The sequence below is a fragment of the Miniopterus schreibersii genome (assembly GCF_964146895.1).
Source record: "Miniopterus schreibersii genome assembly, chromosome: 2".
Taxonomy (NCBI): domain Eukaryota; kingdom Metazoa; phylum Chordata; class Mammalia; order Chiroptera; family Miniopteridae; genus Miniopterus; species Miniopterus schreibersii.
In genome coordinates, this window is record NC_138102.1 from 27,752,314 (window position 1) to 27,765,209 (window position 12,896).

At 40.7% G+C, this 12,896-nt stretch overlaps 1 protein-coding gene across 1 annotated transcript in view; it reads left to right on the forward strand.

Moving 5' to 3' along the window:
• COL4A1 (collagen type IV alpha 1 chain) overlaps positions 1-12,896 on the forward strand; it is a 127,703-nt gene that overhangs the window by 64,472 nt on the left and 50,335 nt on the right. The window contains exons 3-4 of the mRNA XM_081128619.1: positions 12,055-12,144; positions 12,244-12,288. Coding sequence (XP_080984745.1) covers positions 12,055-12,144; positions 12,244-12,288 — 135 coding nt within the window. The remainder of the gene's footprint in view (positions 1-12,054; positions 12,145-12,243; positions 12,289-12,896) is intronic.

The following is a 12,896-nucleotide window of genomic DNA, read 5'->3' on the forward strand; positions in this document are numbered from 1 at the left end:
CTGGTCTTTCTCCTCTGACATGAAGCGATTGTAGCTGAGAACTTTTGTGATTCTTGCCTCACTGACTTTGTTTTTTCCATTTACCAATCTATTCAGTTCTTCATATTTTATTTCTCAAATTTTCCATGGGGAGGGGAGGGCAGAGCTAGCATTAAATAACTACTAAAACCATGTCTGACTTTCTGAAATAATTTCTCTGATGGTTTCCCCTAGCCTAGCGACAATTGGTCAGGTGTCATTTCTTTGGTCTTACTATTGGGTAAGAACCAAGAACTGAATGGAAGGAAGAAATAGATTATAGTTATGAAAATATTCGTGAGAATAACCATTCATTTCGTTTCATATCTCACTTACTTGCCTCTATGAAGTTATGTTTTTAACCCTAAGTGTCTACCTTTCAAATATTTAAAAGTAAAGTTCCCCAACTTGAGGGCTGTTCATACTCTGGGGACACATTCCCTTCCAGGCTCTCTGTCTCGTGGAGAGACACGAAGTGTAGAAAGAGGTAAAATAGGTGTCTACATGGGGTGAATATAAAAACGTATTCTGCATGTCAAGAGATGCTTCCAGCAAAGTAATCTACTTGGTGAATCTAGTTTAAAATTCGATTTTAAAAAAAATATAATTTGCTTCACCCCGTGACAGATAAGAATATACACATGTCATTTTCTATGCTGTCAAATATTCTGTTCCTGACACAGGCACCTCTCTCCTGAGGCGTTTCCTGTGCTCGATCACATAATTAAGTGTGAGTTCTAGACGAGTGTAGGTAACCATATTTCAGAAGCAAATCATTTGTCATTTGCTCAGCAGTTATTACTTTGTGATTGCTTAGATCTGTAAGGAGCAGTGTGTTTCCTTATTTATGGCATGTCGTGTTTTCCTGGCATCCGATCAATACCCCATACAGAGTGGGTGACTTTACATGGTTGTGTCCCAGGAGTCCTGGGTGGACAGGCTCTGCCCTTGGAGTATATTTAGGGCACCGGGAAGGACAGAGTGAGCTCTGGCTTTAACCGTCGTGAGCAGGGCTCTGGCTCCTCATGAGCCCTGATTTAGAGCTGGCTCCCTTTTACTGCCATATCTGTTATTCCGAAATTCTGGACCCAGATAATCAACGACAGCATTTTTACATGGAGTATGAAACAGGTGTTATACAGTTGCTTTTCATCTGTTTCTTCAGAGAAGGTGCTGGTTCTGCCCATGGACAAGCACTGACTTTGGGAACTTATTTATTCTCTCAAGGGTGCCTGGTGGCACCTCTTGGTTTGGAGTTCTTGTGGGGGCTCGGGAATTTCACAGAATTAACAGCTTTATATCTGGGGAGGAGACAAGGAAGGCCACTTCTGAGGGTGTTTGACGGATGAACCTTTTCTTGCTAAAGAGAAATTGCCTCTGTCATTGTGGTCCCTGTGTCTGATGCCACTGACTGCAGAGTGTGTGGGGGGGGACATTGACAGCAGGTGTGGCCTGATCTATCCCTTTAGGCATCTTTCCTCCCTCCCTCTCTGTGTCTTTCTCTTTCTGACAACACTGACACATTGGATCATCTCTCCTCTAGTTGATTAAAAAAAATTTAAATACAGAATACATGGGAAAATGTCACACATTTTAAAACTCTATAATCTAAGCTGTTTTTTTATGGGAATGTTATTATCTCCTAAATCTACAAACTATAATGTAATTTGTCTGTGTCTTTATCTTAGCTGCTAGCCAAAGAACATCATATTTTAGTTTATTGGCATTAAGTAATTAAGAATAAAAAAGCAAGGAACTGCCTTATAAATTGAACCTTTAAAACCTCTACAAAATAGATATAGTAGAAGTGGCATTAAATAAGATTCTACTAATTGCAATTTTTTGATAATTTGACCATAACCAGAAGATATTCTACACAATATCTTTTGAGAACAGGCCTGTGAATTTTGTTAATAACATTGAGGTGCAGGGAATATACCTGCTAAGAGAAAGGGTACTTTTAAGTATTTAAGAAGTAGCTATTTATTGTATTAATTATGTACCAGTATTTTGTATTGATTGTGCAGTTCTGTGCTTTCTTATCTATTCCATTTTAAAATCAAAATCTTGACCAAAAAAACAAAAGAAAAAACCCCCTTCAACATTTTGCTGAATTTCTTTCCTTGAGTATGTTTGTGTTTTAAAAGAACTAATTGTGTTTACTGAAGCTAGGTTAAAATTCAGTTATTAATTCAGAGCGATGTGACCATGGCCTTTTCAGATCAATGAGGTTAAGCTAATATGGGCTTTGTAAAGTCTCAGGCTCTACCAGTACTGTGTGGTATTACTGTATATGGGCGAAATTGGTTTCTCATGTTTCAGCCTCCTTGAACCTGTTCTTATCTTTGAGATTCTGAGCATGATTAATGAAGTCTTGAAATTATTGCAGCATGCTGGGGGCAAATGTTATTAGCAATGTGAGATAGCCAAGTAATTTGGTTGGAGGGTAAGGAAGTAATTTGGGGATATCCTAACATGTGTATATTATCAGATACTTACGGTCTAAAAAGAAGAGAAGGGCCCTGGAGCCTTGTGCAAGTGCACAGGTTGGTGATGTGGTGGACTTACAGAAACTCAGGCCGACGTGGGACAATAAACAGAATATTCTGTGCTTGAAAAGAATTAATATCAGAAGTCCTCTTAAGGAAAAGCACACAAAGACCTTGCGCATGAGATAAAGGAGGAATTTCATAAAACTGTCAGATTTTCATAATACCCAAGAAATTCTTATTTTCGTAGGTCAGATTTAGCCACAAAACCAAGAAGGAGGTAATTCATAGGTCACGACCAGTGGGAAGAGCAAAAAGACCACACTGTGTTTTCATTCTCTTTTAAAATAATTATGTGGCTTTATAGGAAATGCAGTTGTCTTGATGAACATAGAAATCTTGATAATAAATGCAAACTATATGTGTTTAAATAAAGCAAAGTCAGAACAGTTTAGTTCGTCCTATGTTTAGTGTTTCATGCAGCGCAAAGCCACTGAGTGGTGGATCACACTGGACCCTTCAAAGGATCCCACCAGGGAAGCGAGGCAGGTGGAGTCCTCCAGTCTTACAGGTGGCAGACTTGGTTTTCAGAGTGTCTAAGCCATTGGTGCTGGAGCTGGGACCACAGTCTTTTGGTTCCTAGGTCAAGGTTCTTTCCCCAACACGCGGCATTATCAGTGCAGTCATTAAGATGAGAGCATAGAAAGTAAGATTCCCAAAAGCTCTGTTTGCTAACCCAGAGCAGAATTACCTATTTTTACAGTCAAGTTTGAAAGTAGCATTCCTAAGCCTGCACCCTCGTGGTAGATTTATATTATTTCTCTGGAATCTTTTAACATTTTGTGTTCTCTGATTCACTCATGAAAATGTTTAGTGAGCACGTACTATGTGCCATCTGTGCTAGGTGCTGGGTACCAGGGAATGCTCCCTGGCATGGCATCCATAAAACCCAATTTTGGTAGATAACTGCATTTAACACTTTTTTTTTTTAAGAAAAAAATCTTTTTTCTTAATTGCCAATTGGCAATTTCTCTTAAGTTTAAACCTGAAAAATATCTTGCTTGCATTTTGTATTGGCAGGGTGTTTTTCTGCATTTTTTATATTTACTCTTAGCACAGACAAAAAAAAATTATGACCTAGATTGTGGCACTTCCTGACCCTGTGTCCTAATTTTGTTCAGGATGCACGCACTTCCAGAACCCTATCACACACCCACATACATTTTCAAGTTCAAGTTAATAACATCCTCAACTGTGACATGAAAACCTTCCAAGGGCTATTTAGGTGTTGTGCACTGATTGTTATTTCTCAAATTTGCTGATAAGCTAGAGTGAGTCTTTTTAAATCTCAGGGTTATTGGTGTGGCGATAGTGAAAATAAAACAGAAAGCAGCTAGCCTCTTGTTATTTTTTTATCAATTATTTATTTAATTGCAACAACAGAATTTTGATAGCTTTCATGGAATTTTTTAAAAGAGAAAAGCCACATGTGCTGGTGAGGAAAGGTACAATTTTACATGCAGGTTCTCAGCAACTCTTAGGCACCATCATTCCCTTTCAGTGCCTCAAATACAACTTTGTAAGCATTCAGTCCTTGTAGGGTCTATTTCTAGCTAAGTGGTTTTGCTACCACTAGGTTTTATTTAGCTCTGTGCATATTAGACACTCTCCCTGCTGCGCAAACGCTGAGCTGCAGCTGGGTTTTGCTTGACCTTCCAGAGCCACAGTGAGTAAGGTTCCAAGCTGCGGTGTAGCACCTTTTATATCTATACTGTTTTTCTGCTTTAAAAGACAATTTTAAGTCTACATATAAGAAGCAGAATGTAAGGTAATAGGTTTAGACAAAAGCATTTGTGATTTCGATTTTCAGGAGCACCCCATGTCAATAAAGTTTTTAGCAAGAGAGATTATTATCACCTTTTTTGGAAGCAATTAAAAATTTAACAGATTTTTTTTCCTTTGCAAATGGAAAAATCAGGAGACTGGATTAAATTACCTTAAGTATATAGTTCTTATACATTTGTAGTAGAAAGTACCAAAGAAAAGCTTTTAAATAAAATTTACTGGCAATTGGATGTTTAGTAATAGTTTCTTAGAGACCTCTCTGCGATCATATTTGTACCTATTTTATGCACGCTTTGTAGGGTTTAATTTTTTAGCATATACTTTTTTCATGCAGTCATTTAGAAAACTAGACTTCCTTTTTTTTTTTCATGTATATTGTTAGATTTAGATACTCTCAGTTTATAAAATGGATGGAAAAGCAATCTGAAAAATAGCCACAATTCACATTGTTTCTAGGGTCATAGCATTTACCTGTCACTTAATAGCCTTGACATTCAGATTATCAATTTTATATTTTTAATTACATTTTAATTTCGAATTAAAATTTTTCCTTTCCCTTAGAGTTTTATCTGTTAAGCATTATCAAACTGATTTCTCTCAACTATGCCCATGCTAATATCTTCAATGTGACTGAATATTTAACATTAATAAATTAACATAATGAATATTTAAGAAAGAAAAGCTAAATTCTTCCTGTTCCAGTGTGGGGGGGGGGCATTTAATTTGAAAAAAATGTGTAGTCCTATAGTGCCCTCTAGTGGCAGGGAGGCCCAGAGCCCCGTGAGGTCTTTCCTTACACAAGCCATTCCCAAAGCCCATTTAACCCTTATTGATGCTTAATTTAATAGGGTCAATTAGGTGTAATAATTTTCTTCACATCATTTTGTGTCTAGGAGTTCTTCTGCAAGGAAGGCATGTTTAGCTGATAGTTTCTAAGGATATGCTGAGGGTGCTAGGGGATGGTAGGGATGGGGTACGAATACTAATATTTCAGGTAGAAGCAGCCATCTCTCAAGTGGGCTGGATGCTGGAGGTCGGAGACAGTTCTGATGGTTGAGAGGCAGCACCGAGGCGAAACAGGGAAGGAAAGGAGTGTGGGTGAAGGGCTACGGGGCAGGGTGGGGCGTCGACTGGAAACCCACCAAGAAGCCTGAACCTGCACATTGACATTTGAATGTGTTAATAGAGAGCGAGGCCAAAGAATACAGATGTTTCCCAGAGAACACACTGCATTCGGTTCCAGTTTTTGGGGAAAATGGAAATAAGTTATCGATTAAAGATTAGCTGTATCAGGAAACATACGTAAGGGATTTGATTGAATCCACCCACAGGTCTTTGGAAAACACATTATCATAATATTTTTCTTCTTTCTAATTTGGGAAGCTGACTACTTCAGGGGAGTGATTTAAAATATTTATGCTTAAAAATATTTTAAACAGATTACTGCTTTGGAGTAGGAATGAAAGCATTTTAGACTTTTTTTTTTTTTTTTTCCCCAGAAACAGCATTAAGAGACAAATTATTAAAGAAAATATTTGCTGTTCAAGATCCTTGCTACTGCTTATAGCTTTAAAGTGTGTCCTCGATCAGTGATGTTCAGTGTTAATTAGTGAGAAATGTCTGGAACTTATTTATAAGTCCTAAGACTTTTGGAAAAATTTTAATTTTATTGCTGCCAACAATTTGTCAGCACTTGTTTGCTTATTTTAGAAAGTTTTTACTGGATTAGTGAAGTTGGACGGTTTGTTTGCTTTTGGATGACTTTAGGGGAAGAGTTTTAAATTGTTTATGTTAAGACAGCACTTAGGACTTCTTTGAGTTGCTCTGACGTTGAATGATGGTTCTTTAGAAAATATTTGGTGAAGAACTCTTTATAATTCATTTTGTCCCTTACAAGCTGACATGCAAAGTGAATTTTTGTAGATCAGAAAGTATCTAGAATTCCATTTCTTTGCAAATGTTGTCAATCAAAGAGTATTTATTGTTTGATTGACAACACTTGCAAAGCACCATCACTCTGCTAGTTCTGATGTGCGATTTGAGCATTTAGGTTTCCCAACAAACTTCATAGCAGTGTTGACATGCCTAGAATTGTGTCAGAATTCAGCATGGGCTCCAATAAGGTTTTGATATCAGGATTTGCCCAATAGAAATCTATCCTCGAACTTGGATATTTGGAGATACAGACTGTGCTGCATCCATAGTCGGCCTGACGCCAATGAACCATCAGCTGGGCCTAGGTGGACCTTATCCATGGGATGGATCTTATCCACAGCAGTTGGGATTTCCACTCAGCCCTGAGGCGGAAAGTCCAGCGCAGAAACTGCTCTCAGGCTCGGCCACAGAAAGGCCTTTTCGCTCTCCTTCCTACGTATCTAGCTCAGCTCCTGTTCCCAAACCTCAGCACTTATGTCTGTCCTATTCTTCATACAAAGCTGGTCATCTGCAGCTTCAGAAGTCTCAGAAATAAGTCAAAGCCATCCTGATGAGGGGCACAGGGGGGACAAATGAGGTGCCTATGTTAAGAGGCTAGGTGGGGTCTACTTGCCCAAACCAAAGCCTGCTGTTTAGAAGAGAAGGGGCAGGATGGGTCTAGAAAGAGGATGGGTCTCATAGCCCGTGAAGATTAGGGAGCTGCTCCCCCCCCCCCCCTTTTTAAGACTTTCTGATTCTTCTCACCTTTTAAATTTGTGAAGGTGGGGAATGTCCTCATTTCTAGGAGCCATCTCTTAAATGCTCCTCCCCCCATATATAATTGCTAAAGCTCTTAACATATATCCACACATTTGATGGAGAGCCACTGTGTAAAGATTCCTAATATTGACTGTCTCAAGCTAAACATCGCCAGGGCTCGAGAGAGAAAATGAGAGTTGGGAAATAAGATAAAGATTTGTAGCCACGCTTTTTGTGCAGGGTTATATTATTCTGCCCTGCTTTGTTATTAAAATGTTAAATGCAAAAAACGATAGTCATTATTGAGTGGTTACATGAAACAATCTTCAGTATTTTAACTAATTCGTTAAAGCACTGTAGTGTCCTTTAACATATGCACATTCTTTTAAGAATCCAGTTATGTAGTTCATAGTGCCCAGGAGAATCGGTATTCTTGTTTTCCCCTGAGGGAAACTGGGCCTTTTGGGGCCCTGGCCATGCATTTCCTCTCCCCTCCTCTCCTTTGCATCAATGGCAATATTTCTGCTGTAACGTCAGGCTTCGTGGCGTGGATGGAGCTCCCAGTGGGGCCTCGCCACAGAGTTTTTCCATGACCCTGTGACACTGACTGTAGCCTTCCCACCACTTTCCCAGCAGGCTTGGTATTTAGGAAATGGCTCTGCAGATGTCTGATTATTGTTGGGCTCAAGGAATTGGACTAGTGGAATTTTTGGCCGAGTTCCATAGTCATCCATTGACTAACCCGTCATTTGAAATCGTTTCATCACTGAATGCTTGGTGAGCTCTCGCTCCAAATGTAAATGCTTTCGTTCCCTCAATTATTTGCAGCCTTGTTGGGAAATGGCAACCTCAAGACACCAGATGACAGAAAGAAACAGCTGATCCAGTGTCATGTCCCGACCTCGGCTTTCTCCCACGTTGCTTCTCTGGCCAGGGGTGCATATGTTAGCCAGTCTCGAATGGGGCCCATGGGGCTTTCAACTGGGGAAGGGAGCTCAGGGATCCCATCCTGCCCAGTAACCATATTTTACTATGTTTTAAAGTCTTTAGGACACATAGGTAGTGTCCTACTTCATGGTTAGCATCATGTTATAGTATTGGTTGGTTCGCATCCATTCACCAACTTTTATTGAATTTAAAGTTGGTGCCAAATGGTGTCAATGAATAAAACAATACCCTGCCTTTAAAGTATTTACTTCTAAAAAGTAGAAACCCGACGGCAAAATCTGTCTAATTAATATCGCTTTTTGGGTTTGTTCTGCTTTCTGGTGAATGAACCCAAGCACGTGGCTCTACCCTATAGTCAGGCCGCCTGTGGGAGGAAGCCCAGTGCTCTGGCAACATTTCCGATTCTGCTTCAGCCTATTGTAAAGATCCATGGTCAGGTTACTTTAAATGTGAAACATTAAAAATTTGACGACAGGTTTGTGATCCTGTGCTGACCACGGAAACAGGCGTAGAGTGGCCTTTGATGATGAGATTTTTTGTTGATGGCTTTTTCTAGATGCATTTTGTGTTAACTTCAGTTTCTCTTGTTGGTAATTATATTATCCCCCAAAGTTAGGCGCTTCACAGTGTTTCAACTTCAGCCATCCTTGGAGCTTATTTGTATATGGATTTCTGACTTATATAGGAAGGGGGTTATAGTCTAGCATTTGATTTCCATCATGAACTTGTTTCCATAAGCATTTTAAGAGGAAGGGAAATAATTGGATATGATAACAGAACCTGTTTTTCCTATATTTTATGGAGTTTTTCAAAGTATATCCTAGCTTTAGATAATATATTAGGCAAAATTTTAAGTTGCTCCATGCATGAAACTCTATTTCATGCCTAATTTAGAATGGCAAATTTGATGCCAAGAATATTCTCCATGATGGCATTTTGCCCTTCCTCCTCAAATTTGAGGATACAGGGGTAATCACTTCTGTTGCTATATAAGATTCCTTTATTTTGATTAGTGCAGTGCATGGCACTGACGTTCAAGAATAAAACCGTGAAATGCCACTGCATCAAAACCGTGTCATATTTTAGAAGCTTCTCTTTTCCCCCTCCATTTTAAGTTTTCATTGCTGTGATAACAGTGGTTGTAGGTTTCATTTCTGTCTGGCGTGATTATGTGGCCACTATGTCCTCTGGACCTTGCCTTTAGCACATCACAGGAAACTGTTGACTAAGGGGTCCTATTTCTCAGGATTTTTTAACTGCGCGCATTCTGCCTTGAGCTCCAGCATAAGGGTGTTCACAGTTGTAGTATTGCAAAGCCTGGCTTAGAAACTCCTGGCACCAGTGACCTTTGTACACTTGTCCTGTCTTTGCTCCTCCGATAACCGCAGTGGAGGTTTGCAAAAAACTCGGAGGAATAAGTTGGCCTGCAGACAGGGTGTGATATTTGGCAGCTAATTGTTTAGCTCTTTGAATGCTGCTATCCTGCCTGTTTTCTCTGCTCTGGTGCCCACAGTAACCTTGAAAGGGGACGGGATGTTAGATTATTCATGTGCACTTATGTTGGAAGGAAAGATTAGAAAAGTTAAAAAAATACATGTGGGAGATGGCAAGAACCACGTCGGTGAAAGCGTCACTTCCTTTCTGAATACTTAATTGCAAAACTCTTGGGATATACGGATTGCTTAAGCAGCCCAGTGACACTTGGGAAAGAATGTGTTCTCGTAGTGAAAGCAAGGACTGGGAATTGAAATTTCTGTATTCTGTTCCCAGGAGCATGCAGGGGTCACCCAGTGACATGTGACAGGTCAGCTAAGCACCGGAATACTAATTTCCCTATCTGTGAAATGGACATAAAAGGGACTAACTTAATGTTGGTGGATTGTTTCATGTTTTGCTGGGAACCCGCTTGCTCTAGTGACCTAGAAAAAAAATGGACTCTGGTTCAGGCTGACCTCATTTCTATTTTTAGCTTTAGAGCTGACTCAGTGAGAAACTTGTAGAAATCAGCTCTTTTGGCTCTTGGCCTCCATGCATTCCATGATCAAAATGAGAGTTATAAAATCTTATCTGCATTGGGTCTCATAACGATGCTGCCAATATTAACTAAGTCCTAAAAATACTCCATTAGAGGGCTTTTATGCTGACGTGCCTCTCACATTTCCTTCCTATCTAATGTTAGGTTATTTGGGGACACACAATTCAATGTTCATTAATTCTTTCAGCCAGCTGTTTGCAGTCCAGTCCAGTTCTATTCTGGGTGGAGTTTTTCCACATCTGAATAAAACGGGAGAGGTGGATGTGATAAGAGTGCAATATATTTGCTGTCATCAGGATTTTCTGCAGCTGTATCTCATTGTTACTCTTTTAGGTGGCTAATGAGTATATTTAAGGAGCTTCACATTTGATCAAGTCTTGGTCTGAGAATGTTTTTCTTTCCCAGCTGTCCCAGGCCTCAGAGAGGAGGAACCAGCATTCTGCATCAAATCCTATGCTGAGGGCTCTGGCGATATCAGCATCTCTTCTTTCTGGTAGATTCTCTGGATGCTGATGGTCCAAAGGGGTGTGCCAAAGTGTAGGGCCTCATTTTCTTTAATCCAGTTACTATTTTATCATATCCTCTAGAGCTTGAAAGAGCCTCCTCTACGCTTATTCACACGCCGTTTCTGGATCCCTGACCTACCTTCTCATTAAACCTACAATCCATGGGGGCCCAGCAGTTGGAATCCCAAGTTCAGATCCATTTTTCCGTGTTTCTAAAAATGCAACAGGCAGCTAATGCATTAGCAAGTCAGGACTGGCTGAGTGGTCTGGAAAGGAGGGCACCTTTGAAGATTCTTGCTCTGTCTCCTTTCATTTTTGCAACAACGAAACACTTAAGTAACTCCTGGTAATGTGCTATGTTGGGGGTAAATGTTTGTGTTAGGTAAGGTGTAGCTTGTCAGTTTATTTTTTACTTTGAACTAATACAGCTGTGAGAAAAGTACTGGGCACTAAGAAATCCCACCTGGAATCTCCAAGTGCCCTTTGCTTTTAAAAATCAGCTAACATCTCCCCACTTAGTATTGTAAGATTGCATGAAAGTCCGCAGACCGTAAAGGAAATGGGTTTTCTTGATTTCTTGTCCTGATTATGGGTGATTTTATTTTGGCAATCTCTCTAGATTTGGCAATGTCTCTAGACAGTCTTCCTCAAATTGCACCGATGCCTGCAGAAGAAATCATATTTCCAGGATCAAATATTGACGCCGTGTTCCCCCATGTTCTCGTCCCAGTTGTGTTTCTTCTGGTCATTTTCTTGGGCTCACATGGCCTAGGTGTTTACCCTCATCGCCGTCTGTGACATCCAGCCTGCATTTCCTTCTCCCTCCTCTTCACATATTTACTTTGCAATATTCTTCAAGGGCCAGCTTAAGGCTCAAAAACCCACACAGTCTTTCTGACCATTCCTTTTCTTTTTGGAATGTATTTCAGCCATGTGTGTGGACCCTGAGTCGTAATTATTAATGTTAAAATAATGTCTCCTGTTTCTTTTTGCGCTACAAGGGCAGAGACCATAATTAAACTCTGATCCAAGCTTTGCAAAAACCCAACACACCCGCTTTTTAAAGACACTTATGAAAGCCCATCATCAGGCTGTTGATGGCACAGAGAATTCTCAGCATCGTGCTGAAACCCACACTATGAGCTCTGCCTACACAGCTCCTGAAAGGATCTAAAGGGAAAGATTGACTGATGGTCTACTCACACAATCTCAGTGCTGGGTCTCCTGGTATCAAGAGGATTCCACTAATTGAATGAGCTTATAGTCAATTCAGGGAAAAGTAATCCCCAGCAAATTATTTAGCATTTAGAATAGAGTATACAGAAAGCATTGTGCCAGGTATCATGTCCCTTCCTCAAACAGCCTTAAAAAATAGTAGAGAAAGGCCACCTGAAGTAGGAATTCATTTCAGCACCTGTTTTCAGGTGCTCACTATAAGCTTGTGCACGGTTGGGTGATGCTTTGAGAGGCTGATGGCTTGATTTGTTTCCTCGATTTCTTTCAACCTGCCTTTTGTCTGACCTGCGTTCCTCCTCTACAGGGCGAAAGGGGCCTCCCAGGGTTGCAAGGTGTCATTGGATTTCCAGGAATGCAAGGACCTGAGGGGCCGCAGGGACCACCTGGACTAAAGGTGAGCTCGGCTGGGTGATGTGGGCTGTGAAGATGCAGATTTGAGGTCATTTATCTTGTTAGAATGAGTGATCATAATGGCTTTTCTGTTTTGTTCTAGGGTGATGCTGGAGAACCAGGCCTGCCAGGAACAAAAGGGACAAGAGTGAGTACCCTTGTCGCTTGTGTCGTCGGTGAGGGCTGTGGGGGGGTGTGATCTCACAGTACTTCTGGAGTGAGGGCTCTTTGCACTTTAGGCAGTCCTGAGGGGCCTTCCTTCCTCTCCTCTCCTACCTCGGTCCCTTTCCCTCTGCCTGTCTTCCTCGGGGCGTAGGACTTAAAATGAGCCCGAGCTCACGGTTCCTGACCTCCAGTCCTTGCGACTGGAGCTGTGCCTAGCGGGGCTGCTGCTTGTACTTTTTTACACGCGTTTCCTCCCTCTTGTCCTTCCTCAAGGCTCTTGTAGACAAAGTTGAACTTCTGGGAGGGGGGATGGTGTGTTTGCGAGTCTTTGAAGAAAGATGTCTTCATTGAATATGAAAGGTGATGATATTTCCAGAGCTAAACGTGCTCTTCTTTCTTTTACTTTCTTTGCTCTTCCCATTCCTGGGAAATACAGAGATAAAAATCTTTGACAATAATCTCAAGAGTAGAAAAATAGAGAGGCACTGTAAGATGTAGAGGTTTCATTCTGTTGTTACTTGGTTGAAGGGGAGTGCGACAGTGACCAGGTCGTGCACATGTCCTTGGGGCAGAAGAGAGAGGAAATAACAC